This window comes from Eubalaena glacialis, chromosome 17, assembly GCF_028564815.1.
Source record: "Eubalaena glacialis isolate mEubGla1 chromosome 17, mEubGla1.1.hap2.+ XY, whole genome shotgun sequence".
NCBI classification, from domain to species: Eukaryota; Metazoa; Chordata; class Mammalia; order Artiodactyla; family Balaenidae; genus Eubalaena; species Eubalaena glacialis.
The window spans coordinates 69795674-69810623 of NC_083732.1; the positions used below are offsets into that span (position 1 = coordinate 69795674).

The window sequence follows — 14950 nt, forward strand, 5'->3', positions numbered from 1 at the left end:
CTAAATATTCATACTAGTTTGGGGCAACTAACTCTAAAGAAAGTAGAAGGTGTTTTTGTTTTGTTTTGTTTTTCTAGCTGAAAGATCAAGAAGTCTTCACATCAGTGTTAACCTCTGAAGGAGCAGATTCTTCTGGACTCAAAGCCAAGGAAGACACACCAGACTTTTTCTGAAACATATTCAGCTGATTTTCAAGCCAAGGCACTGAAGGAAACCTTCAACTCAGACCTGCCCGCCACAAAGCTTTGGAACAATAGATAAACTTACTTTGTCCTGACGAGTTTCCGCAGCATAATGGTCCATCCTATGTAATTTTCTTCTTCTTTTCTTTGGAGGAGTAACTGGTCTTTCCTGTCTCCTCTTAGGGGTAACCTTCCTCTTAGGTCTCTTAGCCGGAGTAAAAGGTGAGCCATAACTACTCTCCTGTACTGGCGGATAGAGATGTCTGGACTCAGAAGTTGTCTGTCCCTCTGGGTCAGATCATAAAGCTCACACTTTGCCATCTGGGGTCAGCAGAGTCTTAGTTAAAAAAAACTAAGACTCCTTAAGTGAGAAAAAGTTGGTATGAGGGATGATTCGGGGAACTCTACAGAGAGAAGCCTCCTAGATCGACCTTGATGCTGCTCTTACAGCTTCTTCACTGAGAACAAGAATATAATTTAAGAGAATCTGGTCATGTGGGTCTCTTTTGGCTGAGGAGCCTACTGTGGATAGACCTGAAGGTGACACAGAATTCTGCATTCCATAACTCCTGCGTTACGGAGAGACTGGTCCTTGGCTATGAAAAGCTCTCCATTTATAAAGTACTAGCTGAAAACTAAATAGAATACTAGTCACTTGGTCGTTTCAAGGTGCAAAAGGATTCATGGAGGTGTTTCCAATTCAGATTCTAACAGGTATCTGTTCAGACTACCAACTATATCCAAGCAACTGTCACCTTCATTGGAAAGGATCAGGAAAAAAATTTTTAAACCAAGGATGGAATGAAACATAAATACCAAGCAGTCCTCCTTGGTCATGAATGTACTTCCACACATCAGCAGAGAGAACTTCCCACTGATAATTTAGGTTTCTGGTAGAGAAGAACTCTGAGCCAAGAGGTAACCATAAATAGAACTGTCTTTTTAAAAATCCTCTTGTAAAATTAGGTGAAATGTAAAAAGTCATCGAGATCTCTTCATCTTGGTATACATATATATATCAAGAAAGAGTCTACTTATACTCTTTCTGTTAGACATTCCCCTTTTAGTGGTGGTTGGGGGGTAGTGGCTGTACTATGCATTTGTTTTGAAAATCTAGCGAGCAGTAAAGGCTGACACGTAAACTGTAGATAAGGGAGATAACCTTTTGGGACTTCCAAATGCTGGAGAAAAACAGGCCCCTGATTTGCTGATGGTGCAAAGGTGAATTAAAGCAGCAAGCCCTGCTGTCTACCTAGCTGATTTCTCTCGGTGGGACTGTTCCGAGACTCATTCAAATGCAAGAAAGGCCAGGAGGAGGAACGATGTTAGTGTATCCAAAAAGGAGGCCATCTGCCATGCGATTTCACTGTTTCCAGAGCAAGCCACTGCAAAGGCATCGCCACAGCTGTCTCATCCTCTCTCTCCGGCAGAGCGATGGAAAGACACAGCCCCACGGACTCTGGTTTGGTTTGGTTTTTTTTTTTAATGCCTCTAGTTTTAGCCAATTCCCCATGAGATGAGAAGCAAAAGGAAAAAGAGGGTTTACCATTTCATGGTCACCAAATTCATTCAGCTAGCGCTCAAGTCTGCCCATCAGACACTCGGCCATTTGCAAGAGACCTCAACATTCCGAAGGCTCCAAAGGCGAGCCCTTCTGATTGCAGCAGGTTAGAGGAGTAGCAGGAGAAACAGCATTTTAGTCAAAATGAGTTTTCATCCAGGGATTATATCGCACGGGTCTCCTTCTTTGAATGTTAGAGGTTGACAATAGCTAAGTTTTCACTGACCAGCCATACTTTAGTCTGACTTTAGAAGATTTAGCCTGAGGTTATTAAAAGGATGGGAAGGAGAGGGGCAAATTTCCCTGCTTTTCAGAAGGATACTTTGCCATCTGAAGGTAGTAACTAGCCAGCCAAAGCTCTGCCTCTAGGCCTGAAGAGCAGCCGAACGGAGAGTCACAGGGAAAGCATAGAAGCTCAAAGAGAAAAAGGTTGCGCCAGTAACCAAAAGCAAGCATATTTTCTGAACATTCACCATCACACTATGAAACCAGGAGCAATACGCCATTTCTTGAAGCTATTAGCCCAATGTTTGCGAATCGTCCTGCAAAAAGTATACTCAGGTATTAAGCGAATAAAGCACAAACTTCAAGTGTGTTGGAGCACACAACATTTTGCCAGATTGAATCCTTTCGATTAAACTTCAAATGCAAGGTGTAAAAGAGAACATGTTACTGATTTTAAAAATAATATTTCAGCTACGTGCACAATAAGTGTAGATGAGGGATATATAGGTAGATAAACCAATTCGTCTACCACTAAAAAGAGGTTTTGCTGGCTTTGGTTTCATGTTTTAAACTGTTTTGTTTTTCTTTCAGTAAAAAATAAGATTCCTAGAACCAAATGAGAAATAGTTGAAATCTGAAAACATCCCTTGCTTTTTTGGGAGAAAGTGACCAAGTTCTCAGGTTATCATAACTGAAGATACATCGTAAGTGTTTTACCCCGTAGATATACGAGAATATCCCAGTTATAAGAAGCATTAATACTAAAAAGAACATAGCATGAATACTTCCAACTCTTAATTCAAAAATACTCAGGAAAAAATGTTTGTATATTTATGAGAATCCTGAACATAGAACCATCATTACAGCAAATTAAAGCATCCTATATTATGCTTCATTTATCACTGCTCAGGACTTAAAAAAAAACCTTTTAGTTTATTTCTCAATCGAAAACACACTTTCAAGTAAGTAATTATAACTGAACTACACATATTAGAAATCCAGAGATGTTAATGAATAAAGAACATTCATTGCTAAGCCATATAACTTTTAAAGAAATGAAAATTATAAGAATTATACCTCCTCTCTGTTGTAAAAAGCCAACTTTTGACATAAAGAAAACGTTCTGTGTGGTTTGAACATAGTTATTAATGGACCACTTTGCTTATCTCCTGGACTAAAGAAGAGTTAAATTATTCCCTAGTCTGAGAGTCAGAAGTTCTGTCTCCAAGTTCACTTACCAGCTGAGCAATTGGAGTAGCTCCTAACCTCTTAAAGTACCAGCCTCTGGTTTTTTAAAGAACGGCTATACCAATCGCTGTTTGCCTATGCCACAGGGTCTTTTAGGGGATACTATTATCCAAGCAAAATTGAACCTTTAAATAGGGTACATGGAACTGCTTAGGATTTGGGGTTTTTTTTTTTAACATCTTAATAAAATGAGGTTTCTATTGTTCACTTTAGATTAATCTCAAAGAAAATCATCCTAAAGATAAAACAGTCATGCTTGCTCTGGCAAGAATAAGATTTGTGTTTCATGTATGCAGATGTTTATCTCATTTTATCATTTGTGTTTCATAATCATGCACCAGTGGTTAAACATCAAAGGAATAGGAAAAAGAGCATCAGACTTATATGACTTCAATGATTTAAGGCAAACTAGGAATGGGTTCGCACAGCCTCTAGTTTCCAGTGCTTAAGGAAATCACCACTGAATTGATGTTAAAGCATTCAGAAGTATTTATGGCTCCTTAGTATTTACTGTCTTTGTTTAAACATGCTGCATTTTGATCAGAAATACTTAAACCAAGACACTCTTATCTGTATTTCCTTAGTCATCCTTATGCTGAACATAACAAACTTAATTATAGCCAACAGTGTTGCCATCGGCTATCAGAGAATAAGAGGTAGTTCCCATCATCAAAGAGTTTATGAAACAATTTCTCATCCAAAATCAAGTTTTATTATGTTGATGTAGACCTCACCACCCTAGTGAGAAAGAGAGTGGAAAACATTTAAAATATTAAAAGATTTAGATTTGCAAATCCCAGCATATTTTAAAATGATCTATGCTGAAGCACTGGGAAAATTTCCATCTCTCGATAAAAGAGGAACATAATAAAATATCCCCATCCCTTTCCCACCTCCTGAATTTGAAGTTATACTGGATACTACTACCTTATAGACAGATTGTCTTCTACTAAGATCCCTGAGTGATACAAGGGTGTCACGTTGCTCTGCTAAACAGATTCATTCAACAGTGTATTTCTCCCAGTTAAGACTTTGTTTCACTTAGGGGGGTGATGGATATATTCATACTCTTGATCGTGGTGATGGTCTCACAGGTATATACCTATGTCAAGATTTATCAAATAAAAAATGTCCAATGCTATCAAATTTTCCAGGTTGCTTGTACCTGCTAAGGCTAGTGAGCTGACCTACCCTCTCTGAACAGCATAACCATTTTAAGGGAGCTGAAATTCAGTTGCAATGCTTTATATTGCAGGTTTCATCTCCAGATTCTTTTCTACTCCTATCCCAGTGATGGCAAATGCCAACCCTTCCCGATCCTTCATCTTTTGACTGATGCCTGCAGGGCTGGAATACATCCCTTCCTATGAACACCAAGTTTAGGATATGTTTGAATAGCAAATCAATCTGAAATGAAGCTCCTGTAAGAAAACCAGGTATGTTTAAGATTCTTTTCAATGTTTTTACTCTTGTAGTTCTTTGACTCTGTATCCACTTTGCACATACAAACACCCTAAGAGACTTGGTACAAATCCTGAAATAAGGTCAGTAGATTAGGTGGCCCAGGGACACAGGTTCTCCTCAGGCAGAAGATAAGCTACTAACCTCAGGGCCAAAAGGGCCATATTTGTGTCCAGAGAAATCAGGTTGTTCGGAATAGAAGGCATAGACTGAAGGCCTACGGGAAAATTGGAAGGTTCAGAATCTCCCCCAAACCACACATGACAAAGAATATCAAATATCCCTACACATTACCAAAAAATCCTCTCAAATCAAGTTAATTAATCGCCCAACCACTGTTAGTCTTAGCATGAAAAAAGTCTCTTTCTTGTTTTTTTTCTACAGGAAAAAAGCCACCCACCACCCTCTACACCATCCCCGCTGGGGTGACTGCCTGATTACTACCTTCAGGAATAAAAAGTCATGAGGAAAATCTGAACGCAAACTCTGGTCTTGGATCCTCAAGATAATAGAGCCCAGTGATCATTCACAGGGGCCATGCAATCTGCAGCCTGAAAGAACAACTCCATTCAAGTGACAAGTCAGTCTTCTGGACTGAGAGCTTGGGATTAGCAGGTGCAAACTATTATATATTGAATGGATAAACAATAAGGTCCTACTGCATAGCACAGGGAACTATATTCCACATCCTGTGATAAACCATGATGGAAAAGAATATGAAAAAGAATGTATATATATGCATAACTGAATCACTTTGCTGTACAGTAGAAACTAACACAACATCGTAAATCAACTGTACTCCAATAAAATAAAATCTATTTTAAAAGTCAGTCTTCATGCTTCCCCAATCCTTGGGATGCTGCTGGTTTATTTATCAAAGCCGGGAACTCCCTCGAGCTCTGCTGTGGTGACCAGGATTAATAGCTGGAGTAATTCTTGTAATTAAATGGTCCTCAATAACCTATGTCCATTGTAACCTAAGTCCTTCTTAGGGAAGCCACGTTTCAGGCTCAGAACCACAAAACTTGTAATAATACCAAACCATGGCTGTGCTTCTATTGCACAGTCCATCTGGTTATTCACCCAATTCCAACCTAAAATGGAAATGTACTAAAGAAAGAAGAGGGAGAGCCAGGTGGGATGGGGGGAAGCAAATACCTTTCGTTGTCCGGCAGGGTGAGCCACTGCAGGATGGTTAATATCCTCCGCTCATGAGGGATCATCCTGTAGGGTAGCAACCGGCAAAGCGTGAGGTTAGGTTGCATTTCTACCATCTCCAGCCTGATGAGCTCTTGCTCCTGCACCCAGGCCAAGGGCTCTCTATTTACCACCATCTGTTTTCACTTTGTCGTAGTAAAAGATCCCCTTTCCAATTAGTGTTTAAACGTCCATTTCTATTTGCAACATGTCATGCTGCTCAGCCTCTGCTACAGAAGACAACACTGGAAACTCCGATTCACAGTCAAATGAAGAATCTTCCATGCTTATCAGAGGCTCAGCTACAGGCAGAAAGGACCCCAGACTCAGAATCATTGCTATTTAGTGGGTAAAGCCATTAGTTGTAGCCACCGAGGGGCCAGGACTTATATCCCCAATCTGCCTCTTGCTGGTGTGCCCTCTCTTGACCTCTGTGCCTCTTGACCTCTCTCAGCTTCAGTTTGCTCATCAGTAAAATAAAGATGATGGCAAAGCACACTGAACAGCTTGGTTGTAAGGAGCAAATGAGACAAGAAAGGCAAAAGGCATGTACAGTGCCTAGCACATAGTGAGTGCTAAAAATAATCCCTATTTTCATTAATGATCATGATTAGTTATCATTCTATCTCTAAATAGCTATATGACTTAAGAAACATTATTTAATCTGAAACTTTAAGTTCCTCGTGTATAAAATCAGGGTTTAGGAAAGGTATTCTTGAAATTCTCTTCTAGCTCTATAAAAATCTATCAAGAATAGGCACATATAATTATGAGACTGACAAAAAGGGTATAATCTTCATCCACAATGACTTTTGTGTTTAAGTCTCATTCCTCTGTTGAAATATAATTACCCTCAATCTGGCACTCATTTCAAGAGCTCTCGGCTAACATGATAGCATTGTATCATGGGCTGAGTTACATTAGGATGCTCACAAGCTGAGTGATGTCTTTATTTGTGGGGAAATTTGCTTATTTTTTCCTAACAAGGAACACAACATACTTTTCTGCTTCCCCATCCAAGACCAGGCATTAGAGCATGTTTATGATGAATTTAAACTGAAGCCTAAGTTTAATTGTAGATAGTAAAAATTACTGTGGCCAAGAGTGAACCCTAATATAAACTATGGTCTCTGGGTGATAATGATGTGTCAATGGAGGGTCATCATTTGTAACAAAGGTACCACTCTGGTGAGGGGTGTTGATACTGGGAGAGGTTGTGCGTGTGTGGGTGCAGGAGGTAGATGGGAACTCTCTGTACCCACTGCTCAATTTTGCTGTGAACCTAAAACTGCTCTAAAAAATAAACTATTAAAAATGTATTGTGGGATGTTGGGTGAGCCATTTCAATTTTTACTTTTGGTAGACATGAGCATGAGAGAGCTAGGAGGAAAGACAAAGCTTCAGAGCCATGGTAGATTGCTAGAGTTGGCAGGGACCCTAATCAAGCAGCCTCCCCCTATTTCCAATAGGTAGGGGATTTGTCATTCTTCTCTCTGGCCCCTTCTCTGTCTAGAACTATCCTACCAGCCCAAAAAAAGTCATGTTTACCATAAAACAAGTTCTCATTTAAACAAATTCCAATGCTATTGAATAAATGCGATCCTGTTTATTATATCCTATAATTGAATTTGAAGTAGGCATAGCAAAGCCAGGTTAATCGCTGAAGGTATTTAATTCTTCAGCCTTAGAAATCCCCTGTATCTGAACAAAATAATTACATATTTTGAATTCTTTCCTAACTTAAAAAAAAGTGAATGTTGCAGCCTTTTCATTTTACCTTACTTCACTACCTACCTACAAGCTGCTTTATTTTATGTAATTGGTGTTAAGTCACAAAAATGGATTCTGATGGACTCACTTGATGCTAATGGAAAAATACAAATTAATAGAATTTGTTTCAAGCTCCAAATATTCACCCTTTAATGCCTTCTTTGGATGGGGTACTTGACAAGTAGGGAGCAGGGGAAGAAAGCGTCAGCTCTGAGGCCAGAATGCCTGGGTTTGTGTTGGATGAGACTTTGACAAGTGACTTAACCTTTTAGTGCCTCTATAAAATGAGGAGAATAATAGTCCCTATCTTATAAGGTTGTTGTATGGATTAAAAGAGTTAATACTTAGAATAGTGCCTGGCACATTGAAAAATGTTAGCTTTATGGGAGTTCCCTGGTTGCCTAGTGGTCAGGATTCCGGACTTTCACTGCTGTGGCCAGGGTTCAATCCCTGGTAAGGGAACTGCGATTCCGCAAGCCACGTGGCATCCCCACCCCCCAAAAAAGTTAGCTTTTATCATTATGTACTGGATGCACAGGCCCACAGATATGGTACACTCATTCATGAAATATTTGTTAAAAGTGTATGACGTTCAAGGCATTTCTGTGAATATAAAAAAAGATACAAGATACTCCTACCAAAAAAAAAAAAAAGCTATTACGGGGAATTCACCATTCTCTGCTTGCGACGAGAAGCAGGTGATTGCCATTTTCTGGGCAGGGGCTGAATACGCGTGTGTGGTAAGAGCATGAGTACGTTGGAGGTCTGAGTATCCACTGTAACTGTGGCCTTGGGTACCTTTTACCTCTCTAAGCCTTGGCACTCTGATCTCAAACATGAGGAGTCAGACACAGCGGTCTCTTCAGTTTCCTAGTCGTTTTAGATTATCTTTATGAAATAACCTCAGAGACCAAAAAAGACATGGCCCTTAGCCATTAATGTTTAAAATTTGAAGCAGACACGGCACAAACAGATCTGACAAAGGAAGAGTGTATTCCAAACGGAAAGGGAAATGGGATTCATGCTGTTGCCTTTACCATCATTGATTGATATAGAATTTCTCAGGACACCAAGTATATTAGACATGTTTAGAAAAAGAAAAGGAAGTAGGAAAAATGGAAAATAACCTAGATGAGTTTCAATAAACTAGATGAGTGATTTAGTGCTAAAGGGGAACAAATTACCTTAGGTCATATATAGCCATTGTCTGGTCATTGTTGAAAGAGGTAATGTGAATAAGAAAACAGATACCATTTATTGGCTGTTCTCTATGTACTAAGTACCCTACCAAGCGCTTTAAATAAGTTAACTCATTCTATCTTCACGATGCCCTATGATGAAGACGCTATCATTCCTATCTGAAGATGAGGACATTGATTTATCGAGAGGTTAAATCACCTGTCCAAGGTCAGCAATCTATTACGTGACAGAGCTGGGATTGGAATCAATCTAGACACCCATACATAAAGGGAATTACTGCCTTTGAACATGAATTGACATAAAAGAATGTAATGGAGACTCAGCTGAGGATGATTTTGAAATGAAATGCTATCCTTTGAAAAGCTAGACTAATTCTAGGTTGCAATATGGAACCAGGTTAAAAAGATGACCTTTAAATCTAAGTCTATGGTTGAATCTGGTTTTAAATTTTAAAATTTTCAGAATCTATGACGTGTAGATTTCCTTGATGTATATTCCATTAAATACCTGGAAGTATGACAATTTTTTTTAAGTTCTAAAGAGATTTTTAAAAAAGAAAGAAAGAAAATGAATCCAAGTCACTTCCAGGATATAGAGATAAAAGAATAGTCTGAGAAGCAAAGCAAACTACAGACATCTTTGGAGCAAAAAAGCTACCGTCTTATAAGGTTTGAAATGGGTGGAAAAAATTGCCATTCAAAACCGGAACACTAAGCCTTTTCAATGAAGCTCTGCAGCAGTTTCGGGGGGTAAGGGTGGGGACTAAGTATTAATTATGCTGTTGGCACCTCTCCGTTCTGCCAGCCAAATATGTTGTGGAGCAGAAGAAATCACTTCTATAAGTATCAATGGCAATCAAGGGTTAAAAAATGTAATGCATAAGATTAAATTGGTAAATCTACATGTCATTTCTAACGTATACTTATTTCTCAACAGAGAAAATCTCTTTTTAAAAAGGGGGGGAGACTTTTAAGGAACACTCTGTGTTAGCTTCAAATCACCAAACCCAATTTCAATTTAGCCCTTCAAATCTGAAAAAGCTACCTTTATTCCTGAATTTGGAGAATATAGATGGTACCATTCTGTATTAATTTGAACCTGTAGATTGCTCTCAGCACACTACTATTACAGAATAGTCAGATTTTTGTTATGGCATAAGAGGCAAGTATGGAAACAGCTTTAGGTGGTTAAAAAAAAAAAAGATGGAAAGAACATCTCAGTGGGAACAAAATCCCCATGAAAGTTGAAACAGATTCCTTTTCTTACTAAGGAGCCTCAAAAATAATCAATATGTTGACATTTTTATTAGGTAAGTTTCATCTTAAGGCTATTTTATGAACATTAACTACTAATCCCCCCATCACCTCTGCAGGGAAGAGAAGTAGTTCCTTTTTTCTTATTAGGGAAATCCTGGAGCTCAGTGGGAAAATGGGGTGGAAACAAAGACTTCCTCTTGTCTCCTGTCTAGAGTTTCCAGTCTCTAGACCACTACATCAGCTGTCTGAGACCATATTCGATTTTTAAAGTTGTGAACCAAAATAAATATAGAACGTTGTAATATATTTATAGAAAATGATAATTCAAATCACAGCAATAAATAGCCTGAGAAATATACATTCCCTAGGTGCCAAGTTACCAAAAACCTATAAACAGAGACAGAAAAATCTAAAGGGTGACTAGATGTAGGAGAGAAAATCTTCCTTACATTCTATTAAGAAAAGATGGGGGAAAAGAGAGAAGATGAAAAGAGAATGGAGATGGAAAAAGACAGAGAGGATCTCTTAAAAAAAAAAAAAATGGAGGGTTATTTTGAATCAGAAAATATTCATACGTTGGAGTATGTTAACATTTAACTGAAGTGAAATCAAATTAAATGAATGTTTCTTAAATTGAATCATAATTGTAATTTTACATTGACAAAATAGAGGTAACTTACACAGACCAGAAGAATGTCCCAGCTTTCACCCCTTGCTTGGTGGCTGTAATCCATAGCTAATGAGGAAAATATAAGAGGCTTAGAACATATTCTGGGTTTGGGTCAAAGAAGAAAAAGGTTTTAAAATATATTAGCTCAGATATGTTATACTTTACCATACCCCACCATAAATTTCCCAATATTTGCAACCTTTTTTTTTTCACATCTGGAAGTCAGAATTATTCTTTCCATAAATGTTATTCAATACATTCTCTGCAAAAGCTTTCAAGCTCTGCTATGATTATAGTGGCTTTTTTAAAAAAAACTTTTATTTCATCTCAAGAGTCTCTTCTGTACCTGTCTTTTCTGATCATTGTTTTGAACATTTCACTTACATGGCAGAATTCTGCTCATCAAAGGACCCCGAGTGACCATATGTTTCCTTGACTGTTGAAAGCCTACAGAGGAAAACCCCAATTTGGCACACAGATGCCAGGATCTCGGAACCTAGCTTTGTCTTGTTTTGTTTTAAATGAGGTGAATGAAATGGGGAAAAGGGGTTATTTTTTATTCTGGTTTTCTCCTTGCACCTTTTACTTAGCCTTTTAGTAAGTGGAATTTTAGGAGTAAATTCCTGGGATAAGTTAGGTGAACCAGGCATGTCATTAAGGCTTTTAAAATATTCTTTCCAGGGACTTCCCTGGCGGTCCAGTGGTTAAGACTCTGCGTTTCCACTGCAAGGGGCATGGGTTCGATCCCTGGTTGGGGAACTAAGATCCCCCATGCCCCGTGGAGTGGCCAATATATGTATATTCTTTCCAGCTCATGCTGTTGGGAGGTAGAAGATACGGCAGTTAAGAACCTGAGCCCAGCGACCAGCTAGCTGCATTTTAAGCCTTGCCTCTGTCACTTACCAGCCGTGTGATCCTTCAGCTAGTTATTTAAGGTCTCTACATTCCTTTAAAATATAGATAATAATACCTAGCGCATAGGATTATTCTGAGCTTTAATGAGTTAATACATGTAAAGTCCTTAAAAACAGTGTTTTCGCATTTGGTAAACACTAGATCAATTTTCATCTTAATTATTATGCATTAATGGAAATAAATATAATCCAGTTATTTTCAGGACACTAAAAACAACTTAGAATGGCCAGTGTCCCATTGAATAGAAGTCTGTGAGAAGAAACCCCTTAGCTTTAGGAGGCAAACAGGAAAAAGAAGTGTAGCTTGGTTTTTTATAAGACCAAAACAAAAATGGTCTACGAGTTGCAACCAACCTCCTTTCTGGTTTCTTTGTCTCCAGAATTTGATAGTGTTTTACTTACTCCAGTTAAAATCTTTGTTTTTTGAGGAAAGGGGCAATTTGGAGGTGTGGGGCATTCAGGAGCTTGGCCATGGCCTCAGAAAGGTCTGGAACGCCTGGCCTGGGAGAATTCTGTAAGGATTCCCAGGCCCCTGGGGAGGACTGGAAACTCCCAGCTCCAAAATCACAGCTGCTGCAGCTGGCAAGTGAGGGATGGGGCAGGAGAGCATACAGCACCCTCCCAGATTCCTGGACGTCTGAGTTGCCAGCGGATGTCATTAGCATGGGAAAGGTGGAGTCCTTGTCCCATTGGGATGGACCAGAGACAGAGAGATCAGGTCCTCAGATTGCTCTGAGCATCCTACCGCGGTTTGGTCCAAAGTAACCTTCTGCTTTACAGATAAACTCTGGCATTTCTGGGTATCCTCACACCAAGGAGGACTCAGATGGGTCCTGGAGTTTCATTCATTCTTGTGTCAGCGCCTCCTCTGGCAAGAAGGTGAACTCAAACTGAGTCCTGGACACCCTGCACGTGCCTCAAAACCACCTCAGATCCCAGAGAGATCAGTTTCTTATATTAAGTGATCTATTTGCATACTTATTTTAGTTTCAGAGGCACAACCTTGGTGCATGCATAGCCAAACAACTTCCTAGAAAATGTGGTGCCTTGACATTTCCAAGGAAGTTGTATTAGGCAATATTTGGCAGATATGAAATGTAAAATCAATCTGCGGTTTTCTAATGGAAATTTTTTAATACAGTTTTGTCAAATGATGACCCTACATTTTCAAAAGTTATATTGTGGAATACACGCTGATATTGGCATTATCAGAGCAACAGGAAGCCCTATAAGTAACTTTTAGCTTACTAACCCTCAAGGGGAAAGATCACCAAAGGAGTCTTTGCAATGGTATAAGGAAAGAGCACTAGGAGAGACGACAGATGTAAGGGTGCTAAAATTATCCCAGTGGCAAAATCGGAATCATTGGTTCTTTGTACTTGTCTGTACTTCCCAAAAATTTTGTAGTGACAATTAACATCTTGGTAATCAGAAAAAAAAAAAAAAATTAACCGGTTGTAAAAAGCAATGTGAACTATGAAGACAAACTAAAGGTAAAAATTTTTTATTTCTTTCTTTATTTCTTCCAAAAAAGAAGCAAAAGATTTCTCCCTGCTTCTTGGTACAAGTCGTGTTGGCCGCATTTTCTAAAAGAAAATTGGGAGCATGGTCAGAAAAGTGCAAAGAATGAACAAATAAGAGAGAATACTTGGAATTAAAAAAACATTTTAAAATCTCAAAGGAAAGGACCCTAGCAGTAATGAAGCTGGTCGGTCAAAGGTTTGGCAAATGGTATGAGACTGAAGCATGAAGAAAGTTTCTTAAGTTAAATCAGATCATGAGCAGCTATAAAAGTTCCTTTGCAAGTTATACATATATATTATATTTCAGAACTCTAAAGTTAAATCTTGTAATTACAGAGAAAAAAATGCAGTAAAATGTTGGTCCAAAGGAAGATAAATGAAAAGGAGCCTCTTGGTCTATAAAGTGGAGGAGGGGCAGGGGAGGGAGAATCGTAAAACAGAAATCATAAAACTAGTTTCTTGTTAATTCAGAGAAATAGGAATTATAATTTCCCATTTCCCATTCTGAATTTGAATGTAATCTATATTTCCTCAGAGATGGGCCAAACAACACAGCTAAAAAAAAATTAGCTAAGAAGACACTGAGTCTGGCCTTCCCACCTTTAATCCCAGTATCTCTTCCATTGCTTTCCTTTATCTAGAGGCAGAGTTTTCAACATTTGTGTCCTAGATGCTACATTTTGAAAAGGGGACAAATGGAAATAATATTGTACCTTCTTGATATGTTATCAGGAATAAAAAAAAAGAAAAGAAAACTCCCACTGGGACCAGGAGCATTTAAATGCGAAATCCAACACTTTCTTAAATTCAGGAGAATATGCAGCTGTGGGAGAAGGGGAGATGTTTTAAAAAGGAAAACAAGCCAAAAAACATTTTTGAAAACCATGAACTACTATTGTAGTCTTCCTAGCAGTTCTTTGCAGGGAAATTATTCCTTTGCATTCTAAAGCACAGAGGTAGAAGAAATAGAATTCTGGGAGACCAGAGGAACGGGCGGGGCCCTAGTATCAACAGGAGTAAATCAATCACTGAGATTCAAGAGTAGGAACAAATTAAAGCTGTGAGGGTTCGGGGATGCAGCAGAATAGACTGTGGACTAGTGTGGCTCTTTCCAGGTGATTAGGGCCAGAAGAAGGTGAGTGATGAAATGCAGGAAGAAGTACAGGCAAACACAGCTCAGACGGGGCTGTAGAACAGTTCAATCCAAAACATAATAAATGGACACCTAAATGTGTTAGGCTGTGGGTTAGGTCCTGAGAATAAAGAGATAAATAAATCAAGTCTCTACCCTCATGGGGCTCATAGACTAAAGCAGATTATGTGAATAATTTCAAATGATATGGTCACAATTATGATAGAAATAACAAGAAAACCCAAAAGAGGGTCTCTGAGCTTAGTGAGGGCTGAGGGAGCTTAGTGAAATCTACTTAGAAAAGGATGCTTAAAGTGAAATGTGAAAGAGAAATGAGCCTGGCAGCAAAGGGACCAGGAGAGTAGAGTCTATCCTAAGTACATTATGATACAGTAAAATGAGAAAAATATAGATTTATCACAGTATATGGAAAAGAAACAGAATAAAGAAAAGGTAAAATTTTCCTGGAAAAAAAAAAAAGAAAGTCACCTGTTAGACAAAGTGGTAAGCAAAGACTAACATTTTCCATCAAGCCAATCCCTTTGGCCTGGAAGTCCACTCCTACTCTAATGTCATTCTTCTTCTCTTTGCTGTCTCTTTCTTGAACCTGC

At 38.7% G+C, this 14950-nt stretch overlaps 1 protein-coding gene across 7 annotated transcripts in view; it reads right to left on the reverse strand.

Annotated features, from left to right (window-relative positions):
- The window catches only part of ENPP2 (ectonucleotide pyrophosphatase/phosphodiesterase 2), a 104926-nt gene that overhangs the window by 35866 nt on the left and 54110 nt on the right, over positions 1-14950 (reverse strand). For 5 of the 7 annotated variants that reach the window (XM_061172128.1, XM_061172130.1, XM_061172127.1 and 2 more), the window contains exons 9-12: positions 10781-10836; positions 5836-5901; positions 4822-4894; positions 268-423 (exon numbers count right to left, since the gene is read on the reverse strand). In XM_061172128.1, coding sequence (XP_061028111.1) covers positions 268-423; positions 4822-4894; positions 5836-5901; positions 10781-10836 — 351 coding nt within the window. The remainder of the gene's footprint in view (positions 1-267; positions 424-4821; positions 4895-5835; positions 5902-10780; positions 10837-14950) is intronic. The other 2 variants (XM_061172132.1, XM_061172131.1) reach the window with 1 other exon arrangement.